General features: G+C 39.3%; 1 protein-coding gene across 2 annotated transcripts in view; it reads right to left on the bottom strand.

The window, feature by feature from the left end:
- The window catches only part of med23 (mediator complex subunit 23), a 63,130-nt gene that overhangs the window by 11,245 nt on the left and 35,730 nt on the right, over nt 1–16,155 (bottom strand). For both annotated transcript variants that reach the window (XM_048208222.1, XM_048208223.1), the window contains 5 exons: nt 16,008–16,132; nt 13,803–14,008; nt 8,959–9,139; nt 6,898–7,068; nt 293–509 (listed from right to left, as the gene is read on the bottom strand). In XM_048208222.1, coding sequence (XP_048064179.1) covers nt 293–509; nt 6,898–7,068; nt 8,959–9,139; nt 13,803–14,008; nt 16,008–16,132 — 900 coding nt within the window. The remainder of the gene's footprint in view (nt 1–292; nt 510–6,897; nt 7,069–8,958; nt 9,140–13,802; nt 14,009–16,007; nt 16,133–16,155) is intronic.

The following is a 16,155-nucleotide window of genomic DNA, read 5'->3' on the forward strand; positions in this document are numbered from 1 at the left end:
TACCATAACCGCCAGTTTCAACACACTACCAACTAACTCAACCAGGCCCCGCCCCTTTATTCTGCGTATTGTGAATATTGTGAAGAAAATGGAGGCGTTTCAGGGAGTTCAGAAACACTGACACTGATATGGAGAAGAACTCCTGCTGGAGGGACTTTGCAAACCTTTTTCATGAAACATTACACACTAAAGACAGATGAACATGTGAAAAAGCAGAATAATTCCTCCTAAATTATAAATTTCAACACATTTACTTCCCAGCTTGAGATCCACGACCCTTCATGACTCTCACCGTGAAACTTGTAGAGCCCCCCCAGGTGATCGAGCAGCGTCTCCAGAGACTTCGACACGGGCAGCAGCTCCAGGAAGCGATGGATGACGATGTCGAACACAGGAAGGAAGCGCAGACACACGTTACCGAAGTAGATGGGCAGGTACTGCGACTGCAGCTGAATGGGAGGGTTGACCTGCTCTGCCAGACCTTCGAAGTACAGCTTCTCTGGATACTTCTGCACGGGACAACAGTGGAGGAGCTCGTTACGAACGAAACCATCATCACGTCTCCATTCCCAGATTCAGAGACAGCTATAATTCAGTCACTCAATAATTGACAATACTGGATGAGAACTGAATTAGGCTGGATGAGCATAAAGTGGACTCTGCTATTCATTTACATTTATAACGAATTTTAAAACTATTTATCATTATCATCCCTGGTGTGAACGGGCTTCAGGGTTAGCCAATAAGTGTTGGATATTTCAGTCTTTACCCAGTAGATAACAGCTGTACTGCATGTAAGAAAACAGCTGACGGGGACGTGACCAAGTCCACTGATAAACATCTCAAGAATACCTCTCTTACAAAACTCAAGAGCGGTCACATGTTGGCTTTCGCCTTATAGTCGGGTTCAGCTCAGCTGAATTATGTTATGTTTGCCATTCAGCAGAGATACACACAAGACAAAATGTCACGGCAATCAGAGGTCAATCTCTACTTAAAATGCCACAGAGAAACAAAGATGGGGGATAATAACTGTTTATGACATTTCAGACACTCATCAAGCCTGATATTTGGCTGAATATCCTGAACTGAGATGGTTTTCTGTTTCCTCTCTAAAGGTCAACAATAGAATTATACACAAATCCATATGTAACGTACATCTGCTGAACCGTACACAGTCTCTGGGTAGCCAACATTTGCTGTGCGTTTCATTATTTAACTTTGCAGGTCACATAAAGAACAAATGTGTATTTAGACAGATTGAACAGCTTGGCAAAACAACTAGGGCTGTGTGATACTGACAAAAAACATATCTTGATATTTTCTGGGATTTTGTCCATAACGATAATTAGACAAAATTTAGCTGAGTGTTTTTGTGCTGCATCTTGACTGTTTTAGATGATATTTGGCACTTTAAATGGATTTCAAGTGGCATTTTTACTTTTACAATGGCATTTTTTTTTACCTTATTAGATCAAATTCTTATATAGCCATTACCAACTGAAATCAATATCAACAAAATGCATCTTTGCACAGCAGATTTGGCACAGGAATTGATGTGGCATTTAGATGTGTTTAATGCAGCTCAGAGGTGGCTTGAAGGCATTTGCACTGCAATTACAATTGCATAAATGATATGCCCTTTTAGTGCCAACGTCACAATTACGTCACGGGGTTAGCTAGAGGCAAAACAAAGGGAAAACACACTTCATATCAGGTAAGGTTAAATAAACTATTGTCTTTTATGGTTTGGATACAAGTCTAAAGATTTCTGATGTGTGTCCACCTAATTAGAAATGATTTCTCACATAACGCTAACCTTTTTAGCACATATAGTGGGTACAGAAAGTATTCAGACCCCCTTAAATTTTTCACTCTTTGTTATATTGCAGCCATTTGCTAAAATCATTTAAGTTCATTTTTTTCCCCTCATTAATGTACACACAGCACCCCATATTGACAGAAAAACACAGAATTGTTGACACTTTTGCAGATATATTAAAAAAGAAATACTGAAATATCACATGGTCCTAAGTATTCAGACCCTTTGCTCAGTATTTAGTAGAAGCACCCTTTTGATCTAATACAGCCGTGAGTCTTTTTGGGAAAGATGCAACAAGTTTTTCACACCTGGATTTGGGGATCCTCTGCCATTTCTCCTTGCAGATCCTCTCCAGTTCTGTCAGGTTGGATGGTAAACGTTGGTGGACAGCCATTTTTAGGTCTCTCCAGAGATGCTCAATTGGGTTTAAGTCAGGGCTCTGGCTGGGCCATTCAAGAACAGTCACGGAGTTGTTGTGAAGCCACTCCTTCGTTATTTTAGCTGTGTGCTTAGGGTCATTGTCTTGTTGGAAGGTAAACCTTCGGCCCAGTCTGAGGTCCTGAGCACTCTGGAGAAGGTTTTCGTCCAGGATATCCCTGTACTTGGCCACATTCATCTTTCCCTCGATTGCAACCAGTCGTCCTGTCCCTGCAGCTGAAAAACACCCCCACAGCATGATGCTGCCACCACCATGCTTCACTGTTGGGACTGTATTGGACAGGTGATGAGCAGTGCCTGGTTTTCTCCACACATACCGCTTAGAATTAAGGCCAAAAAGTTCTATCTTGGTCTCATCAGACCAGAGAATCTTATTTCTCACCATCTTGGAGTCCTTCAGGTGTTTTTTAGCAAACTCCATGCGGGCTTTCATGTGTCTTGCACTGAGGAGAGGCTTCCGTCGGGCCACTCTGCCATAAAGCCCCGACTGGTGGAGGGCTGCAGTGATGGTTGACTTTCTACAACTTTCTCCCATCTCCCGACTGCATCTCTGGAGCTGAGCCACAGTGATCTTTGGGTTCTTCTTTACCTCTCTCACCAAGGCTCTTCTCCCCCGATAGCTCAGTTTGGCCGGATGGCCAGCTCTAGGAAGGGTTCTGGTCGTCTTCCATTTAAGGATTATGGAGGCCACTGTGCTCTTAGGAACCTAAAGTGCAGCAGAAATCTTTTTTGTAACCTTGGCCAGATCTGTGCCTTGCCACAGTTCTGTCTCTGAGCTCTTCAGGCAGTTCCTTTGACCTCATGATTCTCATTTGCTCTGACATGCACTGTGAGCTATAAGGTCTTATATAGACAGGTGTGTGGATTTCCTAATCAAGTCCAATCAGTATAATCAAACACAGCTGGACTCAAATGAAGGTGTAGAACCATCTCAAGGATGATCAGAAGAAATGGACAGCACCTGAGTTAAATATATGAGTGTCACAGCAAAGGGTCTGAATACTTAGGACCATGTGATATTTCAGTTTTTCTTTTTTAATAAATCTGCAAAAATGTCAACAATTCTGTGTTTTTCTGTCAATATGGGGTGCTGTGTGTACATTAATGAGGAAAAAAAAAAGAACTTAAATGATTTTAGCAAATGGCTGCAATATAACAGAGAGTGAAAAATTTAAGGGGGTCTTAATAGTTTCCGTACCCACTGTAAGTTAGATAACTTTGTTAGTCGTACAACTAGCAGTTAGGTATCGAATACACAAAGTTTGTGTTGTCCTCCTTCCTACAGTTGCTGTAAGTGCAGTGGAGGTAATCCTGTCAAATCATCCATCCATTGAGTGTGGACGGATCTGCCAATCTGGTTCTGTCCGTTAAAGTTAACTTCTTCAAATAACAATCTCGGTCCTGCACAGTGAGTGACCTTACATATTCAGGTCAAATCTGAAAATCTGATGAAATAATATCTGAATTTTCTCCAGTCATTGTTAAAGAAAGTGGAATCATTCTGCCTCCACCTAAGCTCCGCCCACAAAAAAGGTCACAATGTTTACTGTAGCGTGTAACAGTTTGTGTGTTTGGTGCGTTATTGTGTAACAGGTTCTGTGATCAGTGCGTTTTAGTGTGTAGCAAGTTGTGTTTTTGGGTGCATGTTAGCATGTGGTAAATTTGGTGTGTGTTGTTAACGTGTTACAGGTTGTGTTCGTGTGATATAGAGGGATATAGACTGTTTTTTTCGTCCCGCTCCTGCAATGGTTCTATCCCACACGCACCCGCTCCCGCCTAAAATTCACTCTGTGTTCACCCGCTATCCGCATATAGTGATTTTCTAAAGTCCGGGATCGTTTCCAGAATCTCGCGTTTAAACTTCCCCTAAAGAGAGTGATTGGGGATAACTAATATAAAATGTTGCATATACAAGATTTGTATTTGTTATTTGTCTGTGATGCTGCCAACACCCTAAAAAATGCCAGAGAAAAAATGTCACAAAGAATAATAGGCTAAATTAAATAGCCTACAACACGTCCCTCAAAAATATAGGCTAAACCAAAATTACATAAACGAAAACTGTTGGCTTACTAGCTATACTGCAATATGAAATCTTTTTTAACATCCACGCAAGAACAGAATGACACTGACTGATGACTGTTTCAGAATGTCTCTCCTTCAAAATCTGATCACAAAGGTTGAATGTTCTCTGAAGGTGAACTCGCGCAGACCTCTAATGCAAAGAACATATTGTCAGGTTTCTCAGGACAGGGAACTGGGGACTGTGTGAACGCCTCCACTGCAGAAAGTTTTGTTCACTTCAAGTTCAAGCACAGATGCGCTGATGTCAAAGCATCTCAGGAGCGACCGGGTTATTGTCAGACCGCCCGCTCCCGCCTAATGCACTCTATAGTTACCGACCGCAATCCGCCTTTCATTCAAAATTTAATCCTCGCAGCAAGAAATCTTATCGGGTCCCGCGGGAATGCAGACCTCTAGTGTGATGTTAGTGTGTAGCAGGTTGTGTGTTCAGTATTTTGTTAGCATGTAACAGCTTGTGTGTTCAGTGCATGTTAGCATGTAGCACGTTGTGTGTTGATGCGTATTGTTAGCATGTAGCAGGTTGCATGTTCGGTGTGTTAACTTGTAACAGGTTGTTCAGTGTGTTTTAGTGTGTAGCAAGTAGGGCTGCAATGATTAATCGCGATTAATCATTTGCAAAATAAAAGTCTGTGTTTACGTAATATATATGTGTGTGTTCTGTGTATAATAATTATGTATATATAAATACACACACATACAGGTATAAAGTTTAGAAATATATGCATGTATTATAAATACAGTACAGTCCAAAAGTTTGGAACCACTAAGATTTTTAATGTTTTTAAAAGAAGTTTCGTCTGCTCACCAAGGCTACATTTATTTAATTAAAAATACAGTAAAAAACAGTAATATTGTGAAATATTATTACAATTTAAAATAACTGTGTACTATTTAAATATATTTCACAAAGTAATTTATTCCTGTGATGCAAAGCTGAATTTTCAGCATCATTACTCCAGTCTTCAGTGTCACATGATCCTTCAGAAATCATTCTAATATGCTGATTTGCTGCTCAAGAAACATTTATGATTATTTTCAATGTTGAAAACAGTTGTGTACTTTTTTTTTCAGGATTCCTTGATGAATAGAAAGTTCAAAAGAACAGCATTTATCTGAAATACAAAGCTTCTGTAGCATTATACACTACCGTTCAAAAGTTTGGGGTCAGTAAGAATTTTTATTTTTATTTTTTTGAAAGAAATTAAAGAAATGAATACTTTTATTCAGCAAGGATGCATTAAATCAATCAAAAGTGGCAGTAAAGACATTTATAATGTTACAAAAGATTAGATTTCAGATAAACAACTTTCTATTCATCAAATAATCCTGAAAAAAAATATTGTACACAAATATTTTGTACAATTGTACACATTAAATGTTTCTTGAGCAGCAGATCAGCATATTAGAATGATTTCTGAAGGATCATGTGACACTGAAGACTGGAGTAATGATGCTGAAAATTCAGCTTTGCATCACAGGAATAAATTACTTTGTGAAATATATTCAAATAGAAAACAGTTATTTTAAATTGTAATAATATTTCACAATATTACTGTTTTTACTGTATTTTTAATTAAATAAATGTAGCCTTGGTGAGCAGACGAAACTTCTTTTAAAATCATTAAAAATCTTAGTGGTTCCAAACTTTTGGACTGTACTGTATATTATATTTTATATTACATATAAATATTTTATATATAAATATAACATTTTTCTTAAATATTATACATGAATGTGTGTGTATTTATATATACATAATTATTATACACAGAACACACACACATATATATTACGTAAACACAGACTTTTATTTTGCAAACAATTAATCTCGATTAATCATTGCAGCCCTAGTAGCAAGTTGTGTTTCCGTTGCTTCTTAGCATGCAGCAAGTTGCGTTTGGTGCGTGGTGTAAGGGCGTAACAGGTTGTGTTCATGAGATGTTAGCATGTAGCAGGTTGTGTGTTCAGTGCGTTTTAATGTGTAGCAAGTTGTGTTTTTGGTGCATGTTGTTAACGTGTTACAGGTTGTGTTTGGTGTGATGTTAGTGTGCAGCAGGTTGTGCGTTCAGTATTTTGTTAGCATGTAACAGCTTGTGTGCTTGGTGCGTGTTAACGTGTATCACATAGTGTGTCGATGTGTATTATTAGCATGTAGCATGTTCGGTGCATGTTAACGTGTAACAGTTTGTGAGTTTGGTGTGTTGGTAGCATGTAGCAGGTTGTGTTTTTGATGTGTAGCAAGTTATGTGTTCAGTGAGTATTGTTAACATGTAACAGGCTGTTGGGTGTCGGGTGTGTTTTAAGTGTGTAACAGGTTGTGTTTTTGGCGCGTGTTGTTAGTATGTAATGGGTTCTATGATTGATGTGTGTTAGTGTGTAGCGTGTCGATGCATATTGTTATAGTGTAGCAGGTTATGTGTTCAGTTAGTTGTTAACATGTAGCAGGTTGTTGGATGTGTTTTTAGAGTGTAACAGGTTGTGTTTTCGGTGCATGTAGCAGGTTGTTTATGTGGTGTGTTGTAGGTGTAGCAGGTTGCGTGTTTTTGTCTTACCTTGTGATAGGTCATGTGTTTGGTGTGCCAGTCGCTCTGCAGCCAGTGTTCTGGAGCGTTCTCTTTCACGAAATCACTCACGCGGTTGCGGAAGTCATTGGGTTTGAGGAGGAGAAGCTGGATGATGAAGTAGCAGACCTGAGCCTCGTTCCCCTCGTGACTCCTCATCGCCTGCATGAACACACACAACGATCAGTGCCACGGCATGTGTTTGTTTAGTGTAGCATGTCGAGACAGTAGAGCTCTCACGCTTTCCAGTGTGTGTATTAGTAAAAGTGATTTTCTGATCACTAAACATGCAGGATCTGTGTGCAGTGAAATCTTCAGACGGGCTGAAAAGCACAAAGGCGCAGCAGGTCGCTGTGAGCTGCAGGGAGTGTCAGTGTCAGTGAAGTCACGGCTCGATCAGGACTGATAAATGGGCCGTGTACAGTGCAGCAGGAAGCTCATTGATTAGTGGATGAGAAGGCCGATCTCCGGGCTGTTTACAGTCTAGCTGGCCTTCTGTTAGCTTCTGACACACAGATAATGTTTCACATGTAGCTTTTCTCCCATGCTGCGGTAACAGGCCAATAAATCCATGAGTCAAACATGAAACACAACACTGAAGCGCAGCGGATTCACTGGAAAAATAAACATGATTACATGTAATCAAAGCACTTTGGCAATCTTACAAACCGAATATTTGAATAACGTCTCTGGTTTAAACCTCAGTGGCACAAACACAGATGGTTAAATAAATGTCCACTGATTAGGTCTTTCAACCATCTTTCAATGGGCTATATGCACGGTTACTTCCTGCTTGTCGTTAAGCCAGCTCGGGCATTTCCAGTGAACTGTTAGCTGCTCATTCTGTAGTCGCTGTACATCGACACAAAACCATCAATGGTTGACTTTTTAATGATGTATTCATATTTTAATGCAGTTATCGCATTTACCTAATTTGCCAATAAACCAGTTTTATTGATTGCAATAAAGACGAAGCTAATGGGACCGTTTAAAAACGCTGTTTCTGTAATTAGGCACATACGTGCATTTTTTTCCCAGCACTTCAAATGTTATTTTTAATGTGATGACCACAAACATTATTTGTTCATCCTTCTTAGATCGTCCCCATTTGTAAAACTGAACGTTTAAAAATGTAGAAAATTCAACATTTGATAGAAAACACTTATTTAAAAATAAAAAAGACAATAATTACCACTTTAACCAGCAGGTGGCGGCAAAGTAGCATTTATTTGTGCATACATCAGCCATTTCCTCTAATCGTTTTTACTAAATATTAAACATAAAATAGCTAGGTTTAAAAATAGATTTTGTCAATGTGAAGTATGAAATACTAAAAAAAATCTCATGAAAAACAATAACTTTTCTTGTGAATGAATGACACAGAAAGCGATCACAGCAGCTGTCAGTCAGTGCAGCACTAATGATTTCAGCACACTTGTGATAAGACACATTTTATTCAATGAATCTAATTAAAGTGCACAATAAATATTTAATTTTTGAAGCTTTTTTTCACATAAAAGTTTGAAAACTGATGGTCGAATTGAATTTAGCCGAGGAGGAACACTGAGGCTCGTCTTTATTTATTTATTTTTTATGCCGTCTTACGTTTGAATAACTAAATTAATGCTATGCCTGACTATTTAAGTGACTATATTCTGATTATAAACTAAGTATTACACTACTGATGCTCAACACACCAGCACATGACATCTCACCGGAAGTTTTCAAGCTGGCTTATATTAATGCAGAACGCTCCGTGCATATAGTCCATTGATTTGCATAATTACTGATTAAAGTTCCAGTGTGTCAGTATTTCGTGCATCTCTGTTTAGCTTTAACGATAGCAGCACTGGAGCAACATGAACTAAACCGGCTCTCCATCATGATTTCAGATGATCCGTCTTGAGCTTCACTGGAATAACTAAATCTGACCCAATGCGGAGTTATTTGGCAGCCAATATTTACAGGGTCACGTAAGAGCGATGTAGTGAGTTGTTCGTGTGCCAAGCCGTTAGTCGATTCGGATAGGACAAGAGGAGGATCAGGGCTCACCAGGCAGAGGATGAGTCTGTCCAGGGTCACGATGTTGTACTTCCACACCATGTCGTTCAGAATCTCGATACACTTGTTTAGCTGCTGCCCTCCTGCTGACGTAGAGAACTCGTACACCAGGAAGTCGGCAAATGTCCGCACGTGGGCCACCAGCGCTCGCGCCCCGATGCGCTCCAGGACCCTGAGGACAGGAAGTCAGAAAACAATTAACATGGAGCAGAACATGTTAGTGAGGCATTATCACTGTCAGAATTTGTCTCTACAGGGTTAATCCACTCAACGACCATGTGACCAAACCCATGTGAAACAGCAAAAGCATCAGTTGAGACTCCACACACTGCTAGAAAATTCTAATTTCTGTCTGTATTAAAGAGCTTTGACAGAAAAATATGTTATTATCACATCCCAAAAGCTCAGAGCAAAAGTAAGGACACACTGTGCTCGGCTTCAAGGCAACTCACAGCAAAGCTACTGTCAAGAACAGACTGCATCTCCCTCAGAGAGAGCAGAGAGGAGGAACATCAGACCGCAGGAGACAGGAAGAACTGAAGCACTGCGACGACTTCAGTAGGGTGAGAGCGTTTCAGAGACACTGATCACAGAAAACACACAAGAGCCAAGGCTGAACCTGACAAAACACACCAACTCCAGTCCAAACCCAACAACAGTGATGGAGAATGGGGCTTTTTTGCTGCTTTGTAGTAAGAGTTCGATGATTAGTTAGTGTGTAATGTTGCTGTTTGATCATAAACAACATCTGCAAAGTTACGACGCTCAAAGTTCAATGCAAAGGGAGATATTTTCTTTTACAGAAATCGCTACAACAAACGGCTGGTAGGGACTACAATGAGCTTCTTCCTGGTTGGTGACATCACTAACCCTAAAATGTACAAAAACCCACATAAAATGTACATAAAGCCCCCGAGAACACACAACAAAGGGGGCGGGGCCATGTTGGGCTGCTTTAGAGAAGAGGAAGAGTTGTTGTAGTAGAGTGTTGTTGTCATGCCGTCATTTTACGCCGGACTGCTTCACAAACGAGGGTCAATTCAACACAAAAGATGAACATGACGGCACATGCTAGTGGATGAGTTGAATCAACTCCACAGCAACTACATCAATTTATCCACTAACCATTCAGAAACGTCTAAAAGTTGTAACTTCTTCCTGAGTCTCTCCATCAGTGTCGACTCCGGTTTGAACAATGTAAGGCTGAACACCGTTACTGACAATCCTCATTTTGGCTGCGTGAGATTCTCCAGCTTTGTTGTTGTTGAGCTGTTAAAGCTCCGCCCTCTTCTGGAAAGCGGAGCTCATTTGCATTTAAAGGGACACACACAAAAAGGCGTGTTTTTGCTCATTCCCAAATAGGGGCAAATTTGACAAGCTATAATAAATGATCTGTGGGGGATTTTGAGCTGAAACTTCACAGACACATTCTGGAGACACCAGAGACTGATTACATCTTGTGAAAGAGACATTATAGGTCCCCTTTAAATTTAGCAACACTGTGTGAATATTGCAATGACTTCAATGAGATTCTCATTTGTCCACTAAGTTTCTTAAAGAGCGCATCATTAGACCGACAGGTGAGCATTCAGACAGAGTTGTGCCTAATTTAAATATCAGGGAAAAAAAAAAAAAAACATTATTTAAAGTCTCTATAGACCTTATTTTCCAGAGAAACATGCGCGCCGCCATCTTTAGAGTATTGTCTTTGAACTTCCGTTTTCGCGGTAGCCCTGTATATTTCTATGGCATCGCTGTTGAAGAATAATTAGCTGGTGAAGTGGATTTACGTGTTGTAGAGTTAACAAAAGTTATCATGAACATTGTAATGTTTAAAGCGGGTGTCTAAACAAATGTCAGTAGAACGGGAGGATTTTAAAATGAGCAGTTCATTCATAAATACATAAGATCGCTGTGGAAATACAAGCCGGAAGTCAAAAGACAACGAGCGCAGCGCTGAAAAGGGGCGGGGCTACATAAGGTCTATAAAACAGTTTCAAAGAATCAGTTTCAGTGATTGATTCATCACTCATATAGTCCTATTTAAATGTCTCTTCTGTTCACAAAGGCTGCATTTATTGGATTAAAAATGCAGTAAAAATGTGAAATATTATTACAATGTAAAACAGCTGTTTTCTATGTGAATATATAGTAAAGTGTAATTTATTCCTGTGATCAAAGCTGAATTTTCAGCATCATTACTCCAGTCTTCAGTGTCACATGATCCTTCAGAAATCATTCTAATATGATGATTTGCTGCTCAAGAAACATTTATGATTATTATCAATGTTGAAAACAGTTCATATTTTTGAATAAAAGTATACATTTCTTTCAATAACAAAAAACAAAAAAAACAAACAAAAAAACAAACAGAAAAAAGACCCAAAACTTTTAAATGGTAGTGTACATGTTCACTGAAATCCCCACATATACTACAATGTTGTAGTAAAATATGTTAGTAATTATTGTTATAACTATGCTTTGTTACACTGGTGAAAAGTATTAAATATTATTTGTTTTTGTGTTGATTTCATGGAAAACTCACAACATGCCTTGATTATTATACTTTTAAGCCATTATAACATGACAAGCAAAATTACATGACATCTATTCAACATTCAGCAACTCAGCAGGGACGCTGAATCATAAGCGAGGTCATTTACATACAGCAGTCTTAAAGGGACAGTATAGGTTTAATTTAGGGTCAGAAAGAGGGAGAAAAGTGATCATAAAAAACTAAATCCTGCCTTAACCCTGATGTTGTGTTTTCATCATTTTGACCCAGAGAGGATTTTCTTTTCCCCAAAAATGTTAGTGAATCTTATCTTATCTCGTTATGCTATGTTAATACCAAATATTGGATTCAATCGCTTTTGTCAACTCGTTGTCTTTCAATTAGCACAAACAATGGCCAATTCCATAAACTGCTTAGACTAGTCTTAAAACTAATCTATATGTCATTACTTTTTAAAGTAAGTTACCTAAAAGTGTATTTTGGTATAATTTGAATTGGAAAAGTAAGACTAATTAACAATTGGTTAACTGCTAGTTGATCAAACTAGTTTTTAAGACACAGTCTTAACATAGTGGCTAAGTTTATGCAACTGGCCCCAGGTTTGACAAAGTTGACAAAAATATTGAATCTAATATTTGGTGATAACCAGAGATTTACAAGCAATTTAAAAGGGACCATCATTTTTGACCCAAAACACCAAATTAAGTAATGGATTTTCAACACAGCACAAGGGGAACATTGGTTCAAGGGACAGAACAAACCGCCAGGAGAATACGAATGAGCGATTACATAAGCATTCACTCAGCCCAGCGTTCTTCTGAAACTAGCATTTGAATGCCGAGTCTGTGTTTACTGCCATCTGACAGTCTGAACATTGAGCTGAATGTGTCCAGCGGTTTAAATATCACGCTGCTAGTGTATCCCGCAGACTCCGATTGCTCTGAGAAAGAGGCAGAACTGTCAGAAAGCCCTTCTAACACATCTGTGGCCTCTGCTGTGACGGTGTAATGAGGCAGCGCTCGTGACTGGTGAATAAAGTGGATCACACAGGACCGCTGCATTCAGTCCAGCACAAGCAGGCTTTATACAGCCCAGAGCAGCTGCAGACCACACACACACACACACACACTTCAAAATATGCACAACAAATTAATAACAGCCATTCAAAGAGAGACAGATGAGCGCTGTGGACACAGGACTCTTGTTGTGTTTGTAAAGGGTGATCTGAAACTACCGTCACATGATACGTGAACAAAAACACCAGCCAAAGATACACTAAATACCATTAGTTTTATAAGTTGTGTTTATTGTAGATTTGTTTGGTCAGGTTTAATGCTCCACACTAACAGAGTTGCATGTTTTTGTGCCTTTGAGTTTTTGCCTCGCTTTGAGTTTTACAATCTTTATGGAAGTTTAGATACTTAAATATGTTTGCCCCTATTTGGGTGTGAGCAAAAACACGGCGCTTTTGTGTGTGTCCCTTTAAATGCAAATGAGCTCTGCTTTCCAGAAGAGGGCGGAGCTTTAACAGCTCAACAACAACAAAGCTGGAGAATCTCACGCAGCCAAAATGACGAAAGTGTTCAGCCTTACATTGTTCAAACCGGAGTCGACACTGATGGAGAGACTCAGGAAGAAGTTACAACTTTTAGACGTTTCTGAATGGTTAGTGGATAAATTGATGTAGTTGCTGTGGAGTTGATTCAACTCATCCACTAGCATGTGCCGTCATGTTCATCTTTTGTGTTGAATTGACCCTCGTTTGTGAAGCAGTCCGGTGTAAAATGACGGCATGACAACAACACTCTACTACAACAACTCTTCCTCTTCTCTAAAGCAGCCCAACATGGCCCCGCCCCCTTTGTTGTGTGTTCTCGGGGGCGGGGTTTATGTAAATTTTGAGGTTTGTGATGTCACTAACCTGGGAAGAAGCTCGTTGCTCACCTTCCTACCTCAATTCTCACCCACATGTGTACGTTTCTTCCCGACAACTACAATCACCGAATGAGTCACTTTCCAGACCCTTCACCTTCTCTGTTCCTCTGTGGTGGAAAGAGCCAACAAACTCCACCCGAAACTCTGAGACCATCACTGCTTTTAAGAAGCAATTGAACACACATCTTTTCCACCACAACACACTCTAGCTTGTTTGTTTCCTAATCTAGCTCTGTAATAAACATGGCACTGTATACTGCGAATAGTGATGATTTGCTTATGCGCCCCCTTTGGATAAAAGTGTCTGCTAAATGCATAAATGTAAATGGATAGATGAAGCGTACTCTACAAATCACATATGTCAGAAGAGGTGAGTGTGTCGCACCTGAATCCGATCTGGTTGATGTGGTCCGTCTCCAGAAGCATCTTCCACAGCAGACACAGGAAGAGGGGTGGCGAGCCCTGCATGGAGAAGTGTGTGATGATGTCATTCTCATTGGTCATAGATTTCCACTTCCTGTACTCCTCCTCCACGTTCTTCTTCAGGTTAAAGCGGCTCTCCTGAGGAACATTATTCTGCTTGAAGAAGGCCTGGAAGATGAGCACAAGAGAAGAGTGAAGTTATTATTAATCTGATTAAAGGCCCATTCACTCCAAGAACTATAACTTTAAAGTAGGGCGGAGCAGTTGTTCATTTAAGCCATTAGTCGACTGGTCGCATGTTTATGATATTAATTTAATTACTGAAATATATACTGTGGGCAATGGAAAATGCTTTGAGTTAAACATATCGCTGTATTAATTTAGCTTCCACACTCAGCACAAGCACTGGGATATGCACCTAATAACCATGTCTGAACGTCTGAATTTCCTTCCCAACATAATTATCACATGAACCAGCCGTGTTAACAATCTGTTCGTCACGGACTGCATGGCTTCAGAAATTCCTGTGGAGGTTTTTTTCTGCGACTCCCCAACTAATCAAGATTTGGTTGACTAATCCTCTTCTCGTCGACTAACATTTAGTCGAATGTTAGAGGGCAGGCCGAGTATAAAGATAACTATAACAATAACTTTATCAGCATCCATACAACTTTTTCAAGCAGGAACTTGGATATTTTGACTTTGAGTTTAACCCTTGTGCGATCTTATGGACATTTTTGGATAATTTTGGCATGTATTTTTATTGGAATTTTACTATTTCACCCTAATTTCCTTTAAAAAATCTATTTTACACTAGTAACACAAAACAGTTCCTCTCAGGACCTTAAGGACAAAAATGTCCCCCATTGAAACCCAATAAAAATGACATTTTTATTGTACTATGTTTTACCAGATGGTGCCATTTTCTCAGGTTTGGCCTAAAAAGCATTTACTGTTTTCTGCTTCTGCATATTGATTTTGCAGCTATAATTGTGTGGGTGTGTTGGTATGGGTGTCAGAGTGTGGTTTATATGTGTGTATTTAAAAAAATATGTGTGTGTGCTTGTAATATTTGAGAGAAAAACTCAAGAAATTAAATCACAAATCCAACCACGGGCATCTAATGGGGAAAATTTGGTACTGCGCCCATCAAAATCTTACTGAAAGCTCATTTTTTGAGATATCAACCTCAGATTTGGAACACAACTTCTATAGATTTATGGCATTGATTTTCTAGCAGTTTTAGAGTTCAAAGTGTTTCATAAAAATATACTTTATATAAAATAATGTTCATAAATCATTTTCATAAACTTGAACCTCTATAACTAAACTTTTTTTTTTTTTTTTACTTCAACAATAATCTTCTTTAAAGAGGGTCTTCTTTAAAATGAGACCAAACTTGAGTCTGTGCTCCAAAGCTTCAAATTTTTATTACAGTTTTGTGTGTAACTTTTTTTAATTGATGCACAAGGGTTAATGGAATGCAGCAGAAGTACCACATGAGTGCATTAAAGCAGTAATACCGTAGTCCCAACATAAACTAAGTCCTCATGGAGAAATGTTCCTTATCCAGAATTTTAAACAACAGAAGATCCTTCAGCTCTTAGAGGTAAGTGGATGACCAAACGCACTCCATTTCCTATCGTTACAGACATTAATTACAAACACAGCATCAAAACACTTAAGATGAAGAATTCATCTACCCCAGTGTAGACATCCTGAGAGAGAGAGAGTGATGTCAACCAGTGTGTTTAAAACTTTCACAGTCATCCTAAACATGTACTAGAACTGCACTAGTGTACAGACAAACAGCTTCTATGAGTGAACACGTCAGCCTAAAATCATGAGAAATTACACTGTGTATAAAATAAAATGCAGCCACTTTCAATACTATAATCCTGCAATACCAGAGGATGCTGTGTGATGCTGGACCAATAAAGGGAGGGCTGTGTTTGTTTGGGTTGTTTTTAAATATCAACAGTGTTTCTCATAAATTGCTTATTTCACCTTGAAGTTCACTCAAAACAGCAGTCAGTTGATTTCAAGTGTTCGGTGAGTGAGTCAATGAAGTAAGAGCTCTGAAGATTCAGCGAATGAGCTGTTAAACTGTGGGTTCAAGACTGATTAGTTAAAATAAAGAAACATTTGTGTGAGATTGTGTGAGTACCTGCAGTGGAGCAGGGAAACAGCTGAGTGTGTGAGAGGCCCAGTTGTGAGGTGTGAAGTTCATGATGGTCTGCAGGATGTCCTTACACCAGGTGCCCTGAATAGAGTCCGAGCCTGTGAAGAAATCTGCACCGCGCACAGATGAGAGG

Source organism: Megalobrama amblycephala, linkage group LG11, assembly GCF_018812025.1.
Source record: "Megalobrama amblycephala isolate DHTTF-2021 linkage group LG11, ASM1881202v1, whole genome shotgun sequence".
NCBI classification, from domain to species: Eukaryota; Metazoa; Chordata; class Actinopteri; order Cypriniformes; family Xenocyprididae; genus Megalobrama; species Megalobrama amblycephala.